Source organism: Centropristis striata, chromosome 7 (genome assembly GCF_030273125.1).
Source record: "Centropristis striata isolate RG_2023a ecotype Rhode Island chromosome 7, C.striata_1.0, whole genome shotgun sequence".
Classification (NCBI taxonomy): Eukaryota; Metazoa; Chordata; class Actinopteri; order Perciformes; family Serranidae; genus Centropristis; species Centropristis striata.
This window is the reverse complement of record NC_081523.1, coordinates 37,886,930-37,906,478: the sequence shown is the minus strand read 5'-3', so window position 1 is coordinate 37,906,478 and position 19,549 is coordinate 37,886,930. Positions and strand designations below refer to the sequence as shown.

At 38.5% G+C, this 19,549-nt stretch overlaps 1 protein-coding gene across 1 annotated transcript; it reads left to right on the top strand.

The window, feature by feature from the left end:
* Positions 1 to 2,640: 2,640 nt before the first annotated feature.
* Positions 2,641 to 16,664, top strand: LOC131974121 (NACHT, LRR and PYD domains-containing protein 12-like). The gene is made up of 10 exons (XM_059336273.1): positions 2,641 to 2,677; positions 5,237 to 5,380; positions 5,511 to 5,632; positions 5,722 to 7,573; positions 10,360 to 10,533; positions 11,062 to 11,238; positions 11,687 to 11,851; positions 12,251 to 12,424; positions 12,854 to 13,027; positions 15,115 to 16,664. Exons 2-10 carry the CDS (start codon positions 5,256 to 5,258, stop codon positions 15,131 to 15,133), a joined length of 2,982 nt encoding a protein of 993 aa, XP_059192256.1. The 5' UTR covers positions 2,641 to 2,677; positions 5,237 to 5,255; the 3' UTR covers positions 15,134 to 16,664.
* The last annotated feature ends 2,885 nt before the right edge of the window (positions 16,665 to 19,549 follow it).

Sequence of the window (19,549 nt, the reverse complement as noted above, 5' to 3'; positions counted from 1 at the left end):
TCATTTGTGATTAGTCTGGCGTTAGCCAGGCTATGGTCAATGATGTTTTTTATGAAAAAAAACCCCCACAAAATTGTAGTTATTTTCCACATAATAATAATTTTTGGTTGGGGCATTAGTTTTTATCACAGCCTTGGATATGTCAAAGATTAGCGACAAAATTGATTTTGATGCATTTTTAGTTTTTGTGTAGTGTCAAATTTAAAATTTACTACTCTTTCAGACCCTTCCGGCTTAAAATGTCCACCTCCAAAAAAATGATATAAAAACTTTAAAGATTAATATTTTTTTCTACTTTTTTCTGCATAAACCTCTTAAACAACTTCTGTCCTGCTCAATTTTGAGGATTTTAACCCTTTAAATGCCAGTTTGATTCCACAATGTCACTGTATTTCAAAGAAAAAACACACAAAAATGTAGTTATTTTCCATATAATAAATCATTTTTGGCTGGGGCATTGGTTTTTATCACAGCCTATGATATGTCAAAGATTAAGAACAAAATTGATTTTGATGCATTTTTAGTTTTAAAATGAGATTTAAAATGTAAAAACCCCTTTATGGCCACTTGATGGCAGACATGTCCACTAAATAACGCTATAATTTTTTCAACTTTTTTGAGTTAAATCTTTCAATCAATTTCAGTCCGTCTAATATTCAATTATTTTCAGGATTTTAACCCTTTAAATGCCAGTTTGATTCCAAGATGTCACTGTTTTTCAAAGAAAAAACACACTTAAATTGAGTTATTTTCCATATAATAGATCATTTGTATTTATTATATGGAAAAGCTTTTTATCTGAAGCTTTGTCTTCAGCCAGGTGTGCCCTATGCACCACATCCTCTTTCATTTAATGTCCCTCAAATGATCAGATTAAGCTGTACAGTATGTTTTCTGAGCTGGCACTTTTAAATGGGGAGAAGTTATTGGACAATGTTAAGACTGATAACAAGCGAATAATCTTGTGGTACAAAGGTCATTTTCCTGGTAGGCTAGGTGTGTCCAGTTCAATTGTTTTCTCTGTTGAACATTTACCTGGATCAGCTGCTCAGAATGACTCTGGAAATCACTTCACAAAGTCACAAGTGTTTTTGGTTTATAATCATTTATCATCAAAGAGGCAGAATTCAGAAATGAATCACCAAAACATTCAACCACTAAAACAATTTTTTCTGCTCAGGAATGAAAATAAATAATTATAATCAAAAAATAATAATGTCCTTTATTATTTTTTCGAGTTTATCTGTAAAACAGAAAATTGGAAAATTCATGGATAACAATAACAATTATATTTTAGCATTAAAAATACAATTTGGGTTAAATAGCTTCCACATACTGGTGTATTCATTACAGAATGACCAAAAATGTGATATGAATACCTATATTTACATATTTACATGTTAAAAGTCCATTCCTTTAACATGTAATGTGAGTAGGGTAAAGTTTTAGTTCATTGTGTTTCGTAAACAGCTTTTATTTTGTACGTCTGTTACATTTTACTTTTTACCTTTACTTTTTGTTTACTTTAAAAAGGAGTAGGCGGATGGGATGACAGTAACCGAAAATGTAACGGAAACGGTAACTTGCGGTGTTTCGGGTATAATTTAAGCAGTATGGGAGAGAGGTGAATGATGTTTTTTACTTCAGTCGAAGAGAAAACAAGTTAACTTATTCCGTCTATGTGAGTATTTTAAGTTAACTATTAGAAGAAGTTCAAAAAAAGTTAGTTACTTTGGTTGTTGGCAAAGAAATGTAGCTCACGTTAGTGTTAATGGTTAACGGTTACATTGTATTTATTTATTCTTTCTTTTTTCTTTTTCTGTCTGTTGGCTCTAATATCGTTTTTTTTCAAGTAACAGTATAACGTTTACATTCCCATCGGCTTTCTAAGCTAACGTTAGCCCGTTAGCCCTAGACGTTTCTGTAAGTTATTTTGGTAACCTATTTTCTAAAACTCAGAAACTTAGTATTCAACAACTGACATTAGCTACATCTCACGTCAGTCTGTAAAATATCACACATACATAATAATTCATAATATTTCTCAGCAGGGAGAGAAAATTGCATGTTACAGACATGTTGTAGTAATGTAAAAAAGTTAGTTAAAAATGATATTTCATGTGCAAACTTAACAAGGAGATGTGTAATTTCTGCTAATCTTTTTTTTCTGGCTACCATCTTTTTTAGGATAATGAAAAAGAGTTTTAACTGAGGAAAAAGGCCTCAAATCTTTTTCATAATGCAGCAGACTTAATTATTTTTTATCCAAATGTTTAAAATAATTTTAGTCCTGTAAGTATGTAAGAGAAAATTACACAGAAAGCGCAAAAATCTTAAACTAAATAGATGTGATTTATAAGATGAAAAACAACAACATTTTCATAGAAAGTCTTTTTAATTTAACCCGTTCAATACCAGAGAAAAGCAACATGGTCAAAAGCTGATATCTGTGAGCATGCACGCGCACACACACACACACACACACACGCACGCACGCACGCACACACACACACACACACACACACACACACACACAAACACAGAAGGAGGAGCAACACTGACCTCAGCTCATGAGAACAGGGAGGGAACCCTGAAAGTGAAAGTATCAGTCAGCTCAGACTCCATTTTGAGTCGACACAACAGAACAGGGAGTAGGACACGTTGAAGCTGAGGTGAGGTGAGTTTTAATCCAGCACACAAAGTCATGCTGATGGCTTTATACTACACAGAAGTCCTGCTGTAAACAAAGAAAACAAGCAAAGGTTTAAAGGAAGTGGAGTGCTGAGTGGTTTTGCTGTAGCGTGTGTGTGTATCTGTGTGTGTCAGTGTTACTGTTTTACCTCTCAGACTGACTTCAGATAAGAAGATGAGTTACTGGGTGGAGGAAGAGGGAGTAGCAGAGTCTGTGGTTTCTGGCTGTCTGTTTGTGAAGAGTGACTGGTCCAGAAATTCTCCTCCATACTTCAGTAATGAACCTGGACCCTCAGACAGATTATATTACTACAAGTGCAGGAGCAGGTCTACCTTTAAATTCAAGTCACAGAGCTAAACAGACAATTTTCTGAAAGCTAGCCTGGCTAACATCAGACCATATCACAAATGAGACATAGTCTGTATCAGGGATGGGCAACTGCAGGCCCGGGGGCTGCAGATGGCCCGCATCCTCACTTGAAGTGGCCCTTACTAAATGCATTTGAGCATGAAATCTTAAAAGTGCAGAATAAAAAAACACAAAATGACTTCTTGCAATTACTGTTGGTCTGCTGTTGTTGCACTGAAAAAAAAAAGAAATCACAGTAAGTGGTTATTTTTTATTTGCTTCAAACCTTTTGTATTCCTTTTTATACTGTTATACATGCATTTGAGCATGAAATATGTTAAGTTACTGCACTGTAAACATATTTAAAATTGCAGTTTCATTATATCTGGTTAAGTGCACGGTTCTATATGTGGCCCTGTGGTAGTGAACATGAAAAATTGTGGCCCCCTGCAGCATTTAAGTTGCCCATCCCTGGTTTGGATACTACCAATTAATTTCTCCGTAGAGGAGGCATGGTTTACGATCCTACAGAGCCGTTTATTGGGCACTATGAATGTCTATCATAATCGTCTATACGTAGCTCTTAGCCAATCGTATCAGTTATACCAGATGACATATGTAGAGCGACAGAAATTGATGTTTACATAGCCAGACTAGCCCATCTCTACTTTGAGACTAAAATGCTCAATTCTGCTTCTGCAACGTTTTTCTGCAGCGTGTTCTGGCTCTGGCTGCTCACAGTCTACCGGCAGTGTGTGTGTCTGTGTGTGTGTGTGTGTGTGTGTGTGTGTGAGAGAGAGAGAGAGAGAAAGAGTGTTGCTTGCTGCTTTGCTTCTCCATTTCATGCTTTCTGCAAGATTCTTTATTTTTACGCCTTATTCCCCCTCATGTCATTCAGCCACACACATCCACTGATTTTATGGGCAATAGACGAGATGCTGGGGGTCTCTGGGGGCTCCGCTGTCCCCCGGCTTGTAGCCAGATCACCGGAGTTACAGCAGTGAGCGGTAGCAGGGCTAGTTGGTAGATTAGGCTTTTAGCAAATCCTGTCTGAAGCAAGGCTAAAACATGCTTTTTGTGGTGAAACAGGAGTGTAATGCCAAACATTGTTGTTCTTTTAAAATAAACTTTGGCTCTAAACTATCTAGAACACTGTCTAAGAGAGCTTCGCGTCTGCTGCAGCCATCTTGGATCTGTAAGAAAATTACAAAACTACAAGTTTCTGTCTGTCCAGTAGTACGCGTCATCGTCCTGCCGTCCCTCCCCGTTCTGTAATTGGATCCCTAAAACAGGGCTAAGAATCTGCTATAGACACCAGACCCTTTCGCAGTTCGAAATGAAATCGAGCATGCAAGGCAGTATGGGTATACCCAGGCTAATTTAAAGCTGTTCAGAAGGTATTTCCAGACCCCACAAACACTCTGCTGTACATCTGGATGACAAAATATTCAGTCTGTTGCAAAAATAAAGACTTTAACCAGTTTCTAAAAAAAAAAAAAAAAAAAACATGTTTTAAATTATATTTCATGTGAAAACTTAACAAGGAGTGTTACAACAAGTGTAATTCCTGGCTACTATCTTTTTTGGGACCATGAAAAAGAGTTTTAACTGAGGAAAAAGGCCTCAAATATTTTTCATAATGCAGCAGACTGAATTCCACTTTATCCAAATGTTTAAAATAATTTTAGTCCTGTAAGTCTGTAAGAGAAAATTACACAGAAATTGCTTAAATCTTAAACTAAATGGTCAAAAGCTGATCTCTGTGAGCATGCACGCACACACACACACACAAACTTTTAAAAACAACAGAGGGAGGAGCAACACTGGCCCCAGCTCATGAGAACAGGGAGGGAACCCTGAAAGTGAAAGTATCAGCTTTCAGTCAGCTCAGACTCCACTTTGAGTCGACACAACAGAACAGGTAGTGCGGCCAGTTGAAGCTGAGGCGAGGTGAGTTTTAATCCAGCACACAAAGTCATGCTGATGGCTTTATACTACACAGGAGACCTGCTGTAAACAAAGAAAACAAGCATAGGTTCAAATGAAGTGGAGTGCTGAGTGGTTTTGTTGTATTGTGTGTGTGTGTGTGTGTGTGTGTGTTGCTGTTCTCTCACCGTTGCCTGGCCTTTAAACAACTTGTTCACCTTGATTCCTGTGTTCCGAGTTAACAGTCAGTGTTACTGTTTTACCTCTCAGACTGACTTCAGATAAGAAGATGAGTAGGGTGGAGGAAGAGGAAGTAGCAGAGTCTATAGGTTCTGGCTGTCTGTTTGTGAAGAGTGAATGGTCCATAAATTCTCCTCCATACTTCGGTAATGAACCTGGACCCTTAGACACAAGGTAAGAGAACTGCTGTCAACACATGTATTTGACTTGTTATCTGCCATCTTTCAAATTAATTTTGTATATTAAATTTCTACTAAAACACATTCACCAACTAAAATTGAACCAACTCTACTCTGAACTCCAGTGAACAAGGATCCTCAAATGACGAGTCTGCTTCATCAGGAGATGATTCAGATCCCAAGTATGACAAGAGATGCAGAACAAGTCCTGTACGGCAGACAGCCAGTCAGACCAGCTCTGTACGAAGTAAGTATTGAGGTATGTTGCTGATGCCATCATGTTTGAAAACTATTTCTTTCTTTCTTGTCTTAAACTTTTTTCCTAATTTTTTTTAGTGCCTGGCAGTCTGCAGGAGGCTTTACTTAAACATAAGATCAGTCTGAGGAGGAGATGTGAACGTGTGACTGAAGGAAGTGATGCAACAGGAAGTGGAACCCTCCTCAACAGGATCTACACTGAGCTCTACATCACAGAGGGACAGAGTGAAGAAGTTAATACCCAACATGAGGTGAGGCAGCTGGAGACAGCTTCCAAGAAGAAGACTGTCCACGACGCTCCAATCAAGTGCCAGGACATCTTTAAAGCCTTACCTGACCAACAGGGACCCATCAGAGTGGTTCTGACAAACGGCGTCGCTGGCGTTGGTAAAACCTTCTCGGTGCAGAAGTTCAGTCTGGACTGGGCAGAGGGTTTGGAGAACCAAGATGTCAGTGTGGTGATTCCGCTTTCGTTCAGGGAGCTGAACTTGATCAGAGATGAGCAGTACAGTCTTCTGGAGCTGCTCCATGTTTTCCATCCAACATTACAGAAGGTCACAGCAGAGAAGCTCGCCGTCTGTAAACTTCTGTTCATCTTTGACGGCCTGGATGAAAGCAGACTTTCTCTGGATTTCAACAAGAAGAAAATAGTCTCTGATGTCACACAGAAGTCATCGGTCAACGTGCTGCTGACAAACCTCATCGAGGGGAATCTGCTTCCCTCGGCTCTCGTCTGGATAACTTCCCGACCTGCAGCGGCCAATCAGATCCCTCCTGCATGTGTTGACAGGATGACAGAAGTACGAGGCTTCACTGACGCCCAGAAGGAGGAGTACTTCAGGAGGAGGGTCAGTGATAAAGAGCGCTCCAGCACAATCATCTCACACATCCAGAAATCCAGGAGCCTCCACATCATGTGTCTGATCCCAGTCTTCTGCTGGATCACTGCTACAGTTCTGGACCACATGTTGACTACGGAGCAGAGAGGAGAGCTGCCCAAGACCCTGACTGACCTGTACTCACACTTCCTGCTGGTTCAGACCAAGAAGAAGAAGCAGAAGTATGATGGGGGACATGAGACGAGTCCACAGGAGCTGATGGAGGCTGACAGAGAAGTTCTTCTGAAGCTGGGGAGGCTGGCGTTTGAACAGCTGCAGGAAGGAAACATCATGTTCTACCAAGAAGACCTGGAGCGCTGTGGTCTGGATGTCACAGAGGCCTCGGTGTACTCAGGAGTTTGTACAGAGATCTTCAAAAGAGAGAGTGTGATCTTCCAGAAAACAGTCTACTGCTTCGTTCATCTGAGCATTCAGGAGTTTCTGGCTGCAGTCTACATGTTCCACTGTTACACCAACAGGAAGACAGAGGTATTGAAGGCTTTTCTGGGGAAAAGAGAAGAAAAAGGAGTTCATGATGATGATTACGATGATGATGATGACTGGGACATTGGAAGTGACCCGTCCCTGGATAAATTCCTGAGGAGCGCCATGGAGAAATCCCTTGAAAGTGAAAATGGCCACCTGGACCTGTTTGTTCGCTTCCTTCATGGCCTCTCTCTGAAGTCCAACCAGAGACTGTTAAGAGGTCTGCTGGGTCAGACAGACAACAGTCCAGGAATCATCCAAAGAGCCATCAAGAACCTGAAGGAGATGAACAGTAGTAAAGTATCCCCTGACAGAAGCATCAACATCTTCCACTGTCTGTTGGAGATGAACGGCCTCTCAATACATCAGGAGATTGAAGAGTTCCTGAAGTCAGACAACAGAGAAAAGTCAGAGAAGAATCTCTCTGAGATCCACTGCTCAGCTCTGGCCTACATGCTGCAGATGTCAGATAAGGTTCTGGATGAGTTGGACCTGGGGAAGTACAATGCAAGACTGGAGGGAAAATGGAGACTGATTCCAGCTGTGAGGAACTGCAGAAAGGCTGTGTAAGTCCAGATGTGATTAACAGTCCAGATATCATTAATCAGGGTAGACTGGTGGTTTAGTTATTTAAATGTAAACACATTATAAAATTCTAATGCTTCTTCAAATGTGTTACACTTGTGTGTGGCAATGTGCTGTCCTTTCTTTGTTTACATGCTACTATCAGCTGGTGCATGTTAAGTCGTGGAGCCACACAATCTGTCATCCCTCAACAACAGACTGAAAACCCTCATGCCTGTCCATCTCACACACCATTTTAGTCTTAAACAAGCCAAGACCCAAGAGTAACTTGCACTCATTTAATTGGGGCAGTAACTCACAAACCCACCGCTCTCATTTTGGCTCATAATAACAGCCCTGGTACACCATACTCCCACAGTATCCTGGGACTACCCAGAGGACATGGTTGTAAGCCTTCTTAAAGTCCATACACCTCTTGGACGGAATCCACATTGGTCTTCCTTAATCTGAAGTTTGACAATTGGTCCAGGCCTCCTTTTTGAGAACCCTGGAATAAACCTTCCAGGGGAGGCTCAGCAGTGTGGTTCCCTGATCACTGGAGTCCCCTCATTTAAAAATGGGAACCACCACTTCAGTGTATCATTCCACATGAACTATACTTAGCCGACCCAACAGACAGCCCGATAATGTGCAGAGCCTTCAGGATCTGAGGGCAGATCTCATCCACACCTGGCACCTTGCAGTTGAGATGCTTTTTGCCTACCTCAGAGACCTCTGCCAGGGATATGGGTGGGGTTTTTTCCCTGAGTCTTTAAACTCTGACTCCTCTACAGAGGACATTCTGGATGGGTTCAGGAGTTCCTCAAAGTGTTCTTTCTACTGCACGGAAATAGCCTCAATCTGCAGCAGTTCTTCTACCCTATAGCCTGAACCAAGCCTTGGTTTCCTTGTTTGAGTCATCTGACGGTTTTCCAGGGCTTTCTTGAGGCCAACTGCAAGTTCTTCTCCATAGCCTTCTTGAACTCTTCCAAGACCTGGGTTTTTGCTTGACAGACTCCACTAAAACTGGCCAAAGCCAGTTTTATCTTGGTCTTGGGGGAGTTGAGGGGATGTCAGTTTTCATTAGACCAGGGCCCCACGAAGGCATGTAGGTGGAGTTAACCAAATTTAAACTATATGATACCATTGTAATGAGGGAGAAAGTGATAATTTTAGAAAAATAAGGAGGAGATTCACCAGATAGTAGGAGGAGATTCCGGAGATCAACTCGTGTGTATGAAATTTGCATCCATTGATACCACCACAGACTTAAATATCGATTTTGACCAAAGACATTCTGGTTTCAAGAGCCCTGTTCATGAACATGGTGTTTTTTGTTGCCAATCCGCGACTAGTTCAAAATCCAATAACAAAGCACTATTCAGAGTTATGATACGACCCAAATGTTACTATGGAGGAAAAAAATCTACAGTCTTGTTCTGTGTACAAATATCTTGAGTTTAACTTAAAATAATAATGTGAGGCTTCAACAGTCTTGAGTTACATATAGGGATGGGTACCTTTCACATTTGAACCGATACGGTACCGATACTCGGTACCTAGGAATCGGTACCGGTACTCAACTGTACCAATTTTCGGTACTTTTGCGTTTGTTTATGTGGTAATAAATGTTAATTTGTTTAATAATAAATCAAATTTTTTCAATTCAACATATTTATTTCTCAAAATATAAACTTTAAAAAATATATCAAAACAATATAAAATCCAGGATGAGCAGTGCTTTATTGTTGAGTGAACGTGCATTTTGTAACATGAAAGTTGCAGTGTTATCAAAGAATGCAGAGGAGCGCTCTCAGGTGGCAAGTGCACGGAGGAGAAAAAAAAAAAAGGTTGCAAGTGCACGGGTGATTTGTTGTGATGACGTCGTAGCTGTGCGGCGCAGCACCGGTCAGACAGTATTGTGGTCATAGCATGGTTGGAATAAACAAAGTTGAGTCGGGCTGCTCTGTGCACATATCGAGGATGACGCAGGAGTCTGAGGGATTTAATTTCAGCGAGGCAGTTTGGAGTAAAGTGGCAGGTAATATTCCTGAGTTGAATAGCGGAGTATTAGCGGAGGACCAGAGCTAGCTGCTAGCTGTTAATGACTGGTCTACAGAAGAATGGAGAGAGCAAACGGAGTAAGGAAGGTCCAATCTGGAGGCAGACGAAGGCCAAGCCTGGGTAGAGACATTGGAGAGATAGCAGCTTGCGGCTAGCAGGCCGAGAGCCGGGCTGTTCATCTCTGCGCCGGGTTGGAAGACAGCAGCAGCTAGTGGCTAGTGACCGCGGTGAGCAGACAGGACCAGACGAGGAGGTAAATAAAAAAATAAAAAATAGTGCGATCGTCAGCACGCTTGTTAATCAAAGACGTTAAATGAAAACAGGTTGAAATCAATGATCAGTTTAAAGTTAACGCCGTTTAGGTACCGAAACATGGTACCGTTTGATTTTACATGAATCGGTACTCGGTAGTACCGACGGAATTCGGTCGGTACCTATAAAAGTACCGAATTCGGTACCCATCCCTAGTTACATATACTAAGTATTTTGTGTTTCACAGTGATTCTGTTTTGAGCTGCAGTGGAGAAACATGCCTGGTTTAGGGTTGACTTAGGGCATCAGCATGTTATTAATCAGTTTTATGAATGTTGTGACATTTGGGTGATGATTTAAGAGAAAGGCTTATTGATTATGACACAGTAATGTGAAGCTGCACTTTAAAACCTGAACACATCTGATTTGATGATAAATATATTTTCATCTGCATCATTCATTTTTTATTCAGACTGACTGGCTGCAGTTTGTCAGATGTAGCCTCTGCGTCTCTGGCCGCAGCTCTGAAGTCCAACCCCTGCCATCTGAGAGAGCTGGAGCTGAGCTTCCTCCATGTGTGGGATACAGCTGTGAACCAGCTTTCTGCTGGACTTGAGAGCCCCCACTGCCAACTGGAGACTCTGAGGTAAGTTCACTGACTTTTACGCCCATTAAATATGGCATAAAAAAATAAGATTTCTGATTATTCACATCACACTGGATTTAAATGTAATTTTTATGCTTTCCTGATAGTGTAATTTCCTGTGCTTCTCTGGGGATCCAGAGCCAGGATCTGATGTTAGACACACTTTACAGTAGTGGTAGCAGTCAGTTGTTTGATTGAAGACAAACTCCATAAAACTGAAAACACTTCCTCAAAAGCTAGGAGGCTGGAAACAAAATCTGTTATTAGGGCATGCTGACAAGTTGATATTTTACCTGTATAATTGACAATGTTAAAAAAAAGAAGAAAATAACCATACATTTGAATTCATTCATAAAATTGATTCATTGTCCACATATACTATGTTAGCATATATGTTTAATTACCAATTGAACCAAACATAACTTACATCCATCAAGTCATTAGTATTGGTTGGCTCATATTCAAACTTGAATACATCTGACTGGATAAAAGATGGATTTTTCTCAATATTGTTCATTCTTTATTTAGACTGATGCGAGGCAGTTTGTCAGAAACCAGCTGTGATACTCTGGTGGGCTCAGCTCTGAAGTCCAACCTCTCCCATCTAAGAGAGCTGGAGCTGAGTGAAACTGGGCTGTCTGATTCAGGAGTGAAGATGCTGTGTGGTTTTCTGAAGAATCCAAACTTTCTCCTGGAGAAACTAAGGTCAGACATTATTATTTTCACTGTGTGAACGCTTGTAGAGGATCATGATTTTTCCAGTATGTCCGTCTGCAGCTATTCTCTCACATTACTAGACTTATCACCATAATATGAATATATGTTTATGTTTTCATTCTACATTGACAGACTTTCATTCTATATATATAATAATTTCCCGAATGACATGTCATGGTGTGTGTGTATATAAAAATGATAAATATGTAAAATTAAATTAAACATTGTGTTATTGATATCCATGATGAAAGGCCAGCTCAATATCAAAAGACTTTGCTACATCTTTATTTAAGTAGCAGCACATTGTCATTCATATTAATGATAGCTCTATTTATTTATTTTTTTCTCCAGTTTTTAACTTGAAATACATTATTAAACACTCAATTGCAAGCAACAATTTTGTCTTCTAAACTCACATCGTTTATTCTTTATACAGATTAAGCGGCTTGTCAGAGATCAGCTGTGCTTCTCTGGCCTCAGCTCTGAAGTCCAACCCCTCCCTTCTGAGAGAGCTGGACCTGAGTGACACCAACCTGAAGGATTCAGGAGTGAAGCTGTGTGATTTTCTGGCGAGTCCAAACTGCAGACTGGAGACTCTGAGGTCAGACATAATTTTTTAATTCTGTGCTATAGGTGGATGGATATATATATATATATAGATGTCACAGCAGACAAAAACAGACCTACACTGAACAAAGAATAGTACAAAGACATAATACTTATAAAAGTATGGGCTTTAAACAGGTGCAAGCATATCACACAGTAGAGGGACCTTCATCTTCTACTTCAAAGAGCATATACAGACAGATAACTTGTGCTAGTTACAGACATTTAATTATAGGTAAATTCTTAATAATAAGTGCCTCAATGAAGCATTAATATAATGAGGATATGATTAAATCAAACATCAGATATTTTATCTCTTTAACATTATTAAGCACTGAATGATTTCAAGCAGGAACTTTGTCTTCTAATGTCCCGTCATTTATTCCATATTCAGATTGAGGCGCTGCAGTTTGTCTGAGACCAGCTGTGCTTCTCTGGCCTCAGCTCTGAAGTCTAACCCCTCCCATCTGAGAGAGCTGCAGCTGAGTGGAAACGAGCTGCAGGATTCAGGAGTGAAGCTGCTGTGTGATTTCCTAAAGAGTTCAAACTGCAGACTGGAGACTCTGGGGTCAGTTCACTGACTCTCTGTTAATATTATAGATTTTATATGTCTGAAAAACCAATTAAACCTACTGTATGTACATACATAACTTAAAACATCAAAGGTTGACATTTCCTTTTGTTCATGTCTATATTTTTCTTGTCTTAAATTTAGTCTGCAGTCACAAAAGGCTAGAAAATGTCAGCTGTTAAGTGTACATTAAAGTAAATTAAATTCAACATATTTTTTAACAGTCACATGTACATGCAGAGGCAATGTTTAATCGATAAAGTAGTTTTTTGTTGTTGTTTCTGTTCATTTCAATGTGTTTTAACAAAAAAATAATGTCTGATCATTGATATTGATCCCTCAGAACAAGGATTAATACAGGAAAATGGTTAATTAACTATGACACTATGAATGGATTTTTATTGACACAATTTATTCTCTTTTCAGATTGAGTGGCTGCAGGTTATCAGAGATCAGCTGTGCTTCTCTGGCCTCAGCTCTGAAGTCCAACCCCTCCCATTTGAGAGAACTGGACCTGAGAGAGAACAAGCTGCAGGATTCAGGAGTGAAGCTGCTGTGTGATCTGAAGGAGAGTCCACACTGCAGACTGGAGACTCTGAGGTCAGTAGAGGGTTAAAGACAGTCTATGCTGGAACAGTCAGCCAATCAGATTAGCCAGAAGCTTGTTGAGATCATGTGTTTGAGTTGTTGTGTTCATATCTCCAGGAAATAAAACTGGATTACAGCTGACATCATCACACCATGTACAGACAGTTGTCTTCATTCATCAAACCTGATCTCAAGTGTTTGTTCTCTAATTTTCACTAAACAGTTGATCAGATCATCTTTTTCACAGCTCTGTGATCAGTCTGACTGAAGCGTGCAAATCTCATCAGTCTCATAGAATTACTAAACTAACAGTTTGGAACTCTGATTATTAATGAACTTAATAGAAGATTATAATTAACTTAATAACTTAATTATTAACTTAATATTATAACCAAATTACCATATCAATAATTTGTAAAGGTTGAAGGACTGAAGGATTTGAAGTTCTTTTAATAGAAGAGGTTGGTATCAATCATTCATCCAAAAAGCATTTATTTATATATATTAAAAAAAAGCAAAGTAAAAGAAAACTAGTGCTGCCAGGTCAGAAAATGAATGGTTAGTTTCCACGCATTTCCGCAAAAGTCCCGCTATATTGCTGTAACAAGCTGTGCCGGCTTTTTGCCTTGGGACTTATTCTGTGATGTTGTTAAACTGGCGTCCATTCACATTGTAGTCAAGCATCGCAGAGCAATGATTGGCTATGCGGCGGATACTTTGTGTACAGTGAGTGACGGTCGTTGCAGCGAATTCAAAACGATGACAGAAGAACCACCCGTTGTGCTGTCTCTTGCTCTAGAGATTCTACATACTCAAGCAAAGTTGTTCTGGATGTTGTTGAACATGATTTGATTATTGTCAGACTCAGTCAGATGCTGTTTCTGATGACACGTACCATATTTTACACCTTTCCAGCTCTGTGGGTTCACATTGATCCCGCCGAACAGTCTCATCAATATAACACCTTCAGATTTCAGGCAAAACGTTACAGAGGTGTAAATACCACGGCCACCCCAACGTCTGAGGGGGCTTAAGATTTAACTGCTATACTGTAAAAAGAAATCTGTTTAATTTACGGTAAAATACCGGCAGCTGTGGTTGCCAGAACTTCACTGTAAAAAAATACAGTGAGCGTATGTAAATGTAAATATCAGCAAAAACTGTCATTTATACTGAATAATCCCATTAATTTTAGGATAATTGTGTCATCACTGTATTTCTCCATTCATTTTACATGAACATTTTATATTTTTACAGCAAAACTGTGTGTTTTCTACAGTTTATGGCAGTAGAATTTAAACTTTTATGCTATTCTTTGATTTACTGCACTTAAAAGTGTCTACAATGGTGATGTACAATGTTTCATTTTACCAGCTATTTCTGATGCAATTTGACAGTGTTTTACTGTAATTTTACTTTACTTCAAATCATTGATTATAGTTCAAATGTTGTATGTAGCCTTGTGATTGTTGACTGTTGTGACTGTTGTTCTCTTCAGCAAATCCTTTGGTGAAGAGAGCAGGAAAAGGTTGGAAAGTTGATACTTTGTTGAGGACAGTCCAGTACAAACTTACAGTGTGTACTGGTGTCTGGGGCTAACTGGTTGCTATAGTTAACTGTTGTTATCTAATCAAAAATCTTAAGGTAGGCTTCTGTGTGTCTACGTCCGAGTAGGCCACATGCTTGGAAATCCAGAAATCAGTCCATGTAGGAGAGGGAGAGTGTCCCAGAAGTGTCTGAAGAAGAGGCTGTAGAATGGGAGTATTGGGTTTTCTAAAACCTGGAGACCCCCTGTTGTGCCAGATGTCCTTTGACAAAGGATGTTTTCACACGTGTGTGAAACTGTGAAGGATCCTTGTGGATTGAGTTTAGTCTCTGTCTCCTTTGTTGGAAAATGCTGCTGCATTTTAAATTAAAATCATGCCAATAAGCAAAAAAAAATCCATCTATGGTCCCAACACAGCAGCAATTAAAGTGTGAGGTGAATCTCTCTGTTTCTGCAGTGATGATGCGTTCAGTAAAAAGACTTGATGCTGATGAAGGGAGTCTCTGTGAACTCTGATTCATCTCTTCTGTTGTCTGTCTTCTTCTCTCCTCAGGTGGAAGTGGACTCACTAGCAGAGTTCACGGTCAGGGAGACGACTGATGGAGAACAACAAGTGGCGAGGACTCTGAGTGCTGCAGCCTGAGCTGCTCTGAGATAAGCTCCACTGTCAGACACAAAGTCCAGTCCACCGTCCTCCCTGTGTGTTCCTCTGGATGTGACAGAGTATCATCAGAGTATCTGGACTGCTCTGCTGCTGCTCTGTCCTTCTACACAGTCTCTGCAGACACACTGAGACTCCTCCACCAACTGAACCTCCACCTGGACAGGAGGATAAAACAGTCCCGGAGCTGTTTGTTTTATTGATTTATATACAGTAGTGTTCAAAATAATAGCAGTCCAATGTGACTAACCAGATTAATCCAGGTTTTTAGTATATTTTTTATTGCTTCATGACAAACAAGGTACCAGTAGGTGCAGTAGATTCTCAGAAAACCAACAAGACCCAGCATTCATGATATGCAGCTCTTAAGGCTGTGCAATTGGGCAATTAGTTGAAAGGGTTGTGTTCAAAAAATTAGCATTAACATTCTTAATATGGTGTTTAAAATGTTATGAGTGCAACTAAAACTATTAATTATAATTTAATTAATGGTAAAATAACTATAAGCTTACATTAATATACCATCTATTTGCCATTTATAAATGATTTAGTTAGTTAAACATTAATCAATTATGTATTTACCATTCTAAATGGCCTATATACAGTTTATAAATGATGATTAAACATGAATATTAGTTACTATTATTATCTGTTTACCATTTATAAATGATGATTTCTTTCATCTGTTTTACAAATTATATTTTCAATTTATCTATGTAGTTTGAGAGGGAACTGATATGATGCTGATGTAAACAAGAAAAATAATTCATGAAATTATGGAAAATAAATTACAGATCGACTGTATAGTAGTTTATTTGTCCTTGCTTTTAAAAAATAAATAAATACTGCATACAAACTGATATATGGGTCTGATAACATTTTACATATCATCACTGCCCCCTGCTGCTCATCCACTTTACAGGCAAGGAGCAGTTAATCTCAAACAAACCTATTAATTATCTGTTTTCCCATTCAACTTGAAACAAAAAAAACATGTAGCCTATAAAGCACACCGACCTGCCAGAAGAGGGGGATGTGTGTCTATTGTAGGGTTCCTTTTGAAATCACAGAATCTTAGTATAAGGTAAAGCAGTATGAAGCTCACCTGAAAAAGTATCCAATGCCTAATTTGGCTGATTCTCATGAAGCCAGTCCAAGTTATGACTGTGAAGATTATAAGGACATACTTTATTAAACTAAATATATTTCACTTTTATATGAATGAACAATATGGCCATAATGAAGCAAAATGCATTGTTTTGTGCTTAAATAATACTTTTGAACATATTTTTGATTCACAAATTCATAACCGTAATGCGTCCAGATAAAAATGTCATGGTTTCCCCACACTTATATACAATACATATTTAATAAACTTTATAAAAATAAATAATTTGTTTAAAAATGTATAATTTAACATAATATAATCAAACATAATGGTTTTTAACAATGTATAAAGAACAAAATCTGAATTAAAATTGATGAGGAAAAAATGGTTAGATGTTACGGTAATGATAGAATTGTTTGATTTAAAATATGTGTAAATTTTAATAAAATACATTTTGGTGATACCAGCTACCCTTGAGCTTATTTTAGTGCTTGCCAAAGAAAAAAAAACCTTTTGTTCACAGTGTCTCTAAAAATGTCAGAAAATATCTTAACATTTTTCAAATAGATGATAAACTCATATTAAACAGTGACTTTGGATTCAAATAGATGATAAACTCATATTAAACAGTAACTTTAGATTGTATATGTTATAAAGGGTCAAAGAAAATATGTATTCAATGATCTTGGATTTTATATGTGCTGTACCATGTTCATGAGAATCACCCATTTGTCTCACATAGGGGTGTGCTATATTGTATCGTTCACGATAATATCGGTACATTTTTTTTATGGTTAAAAAATATGCATATCATGATATTGGCAACATTCCTACTTCTTGATGTAGTGGCGTAAGGTTAATATTAGCTAACAATTAAAGTTGTTTTAATCACAAAAAGCTACTTACTCCCTGTGGCTAAACACATGCAGCTTTCAAAATAAGAGCAGTGTGTTAACAGAATCCACCACAGAACTCACAAGAAGACTGTCAAAATAAGATGCCTTAAATAAAACATACAAGAACCTTTATTCTCCTTTACAAAATGTCATTAAAATATGCCCCCGGAACCCCTAAATGGTTATTTTTATTATTTGCTCATACTCAAGAGTCAAGAGTAAAATTTTTTGTATTTGGCAACTGTTGAGATTTGCACTTCACACTACATTTTAGATTTGTATTTATTTATACAGACTTTAAAAAATATATATATATTTTCTATATCTTTTTAAGTATTTCCTAATATCGTCAAGAATATCATCATCACAAAAATAGCCTGAAATATCGTGATATTCTTTTAGGGCCATATCGCCCACCCCTAGTCTCACATAATGCAATCTTTCTGTAACATTGTTCAAATTACAAAAATTCAAATTCTAAATAAAGTGGTAGAATATAGTGTGGTAGAATCTCTGTTAGAATGAGACAGTCTGATGTCTGTAGGAGAGAAGGATCTTTTGAATCTCTCCGTCCTGCAACAGAGAGAGAGGAGCCGTCCACTGCTGTTTTTTTGCTCCATAAAGGTTTGTTTTAACAGTTAATTTTCTATGTCAGCCTAACCCTGCTTTGCCATGTTTTCTGATAAAAAAAAATCTCCAATTGAAACAAGTAAAGATAAGATCAAAATGCATGATGTAAGCAACACTGAGACATACAGACAACTCCCTGAAGTGATGTAGAACTTTTTTTTTTTTTTTAACCCTTTGGAGTTTGGGGCTATTTTGTCGGTTTTGGACTTCTTTACTATGACGTGTTGGTATCATTGTTTTCAGCACAACCTCACCTATATAACCTGATTTTTTTTTTTTCTTCATTTTGACTTACTGGATCAACATTAACACAAAACACAAATAACAAAAAACACAAACACCAAAAAATAACACATAAAAACACAAATAAAAAAAACCCCACAAAATTACAACACATCAAAACCACAAAAAAACAAATAAAAAACACAAAAAAATGCTGAATGCACACAGCAAAATTTGAAAGATATCTGCAAAAAAAGTAAAATCATGTTACTACACTTGGTCGAGGTGTTTTTTTTTTTTTAATTTTTTACTTTTGCTGAAAAAGGGTTAATGCATCAAATTGGACATGGAAACGTCTGGAAAAACTTTAGAGTTGAGCTGACAGCAGGGCTCCAGCTGCTTCCTTTTTACGTCGTGACGTCGTGACGTCATGAAGTCGTGCTCCGGTGCTTTCATGGACTCCGGAGGGTTAAATATTGAAACATGTTCAGGAAACTGAACAGCTTGACAGTCTCTCCATGCCTCCCCCACCTGAAACTCAGTGAAGCTTCCAGCTTCACTTTCAAACAACCTTACATAAGTGATGGAGAGCATCTGTGGAAAAAGTGTGTGATCCTGATGTGGGGGAACCGTGGTGGGTGAGTCAGCTGTTTACTGGCCAGAAACTGTCAGAGCTCATGATTCAGCCTGCTTTCTTCTCAGCAGTCAAGATCCCCCCAAAAATGTTAAAAGCTTAATTAAAAACAGAATACTCAGATCCTTGAAAAGTTGTATTACCTGAATCCATATTGCACATTGATTTTTTATAGAGCAACTGTACTACATTGGTCTGTTGTGTACACACACAGCATCTCTTGGATGTGTGTGTGTCCTGGAAGAGGAAGGGGGAGTGATCCACCCTCTGTTTCTGGAAAGTTTTACATAATCAGATTGAAGGGTCCAACTACAGATGGTCGTATGCTGTACAGATTGAAAAGCCCTATGAGGCATTATTGATTGTGGGCAGAAAGAAAATTGACTTTTTACACCAATATTAAAACATACCAACACTGAAATGTAGAGAATTTAGAGTTCAACCTTTGAGATAGTGATATTTGCCTTCTCATCCAAGTGCCAGACTCTGGGGGTCTCTTCATTCACTGGAACTACAGCTGTGTTTTGTTTGGGCCTGCGTTTCATTTAAGAAAGCAGTCCAACACAAATGGCTTGAATTACCCATAAGGATTTGAGTACAGCAGAAGACAGTAAGTGTAAAAGAAAAAAAATGGAGTCTTGAGCAAAATATTGCTACATATTAAACTGATCAAATTTGTTTTATGTACAAACCAAGTGATATTGAATTGTAGAGTAAGTGAAAAATTGTACAACAGCCTATATGGAAAGGTAATCACTACAAAAATATACCGCCATATGTTGCCCTTTTCAAACACTTGAACGATGGTTGAAGTATTAAGATCCTTAAATAAAGGCA

Bases quoted from the DNA above. Each gene is read 5' to 3' on its own strand.
- LOC131974121 (XM_059336273.1), top strand. From the start codon at position 5,256: ATGAGTAGGGTGGAGGAAGAGGAAGTAGCAGAGTCTATAGGTTCTGGC. The intron at 7,574-10,359 runs GTAAGTCCAGAT...TTTTTTATTCAG, and splicing joins AGGAACTGCAGAAAGGCTGT to ACTGACTGGCTGCAGTTTGT. The intron at 11,239-11,686 runs GTCAGACATTAT...TTCTTTATACAG, and splicing joins TTTCTCCTGGAGAAACTAAG to ATTAAGCGGCTTGTCAGAGA.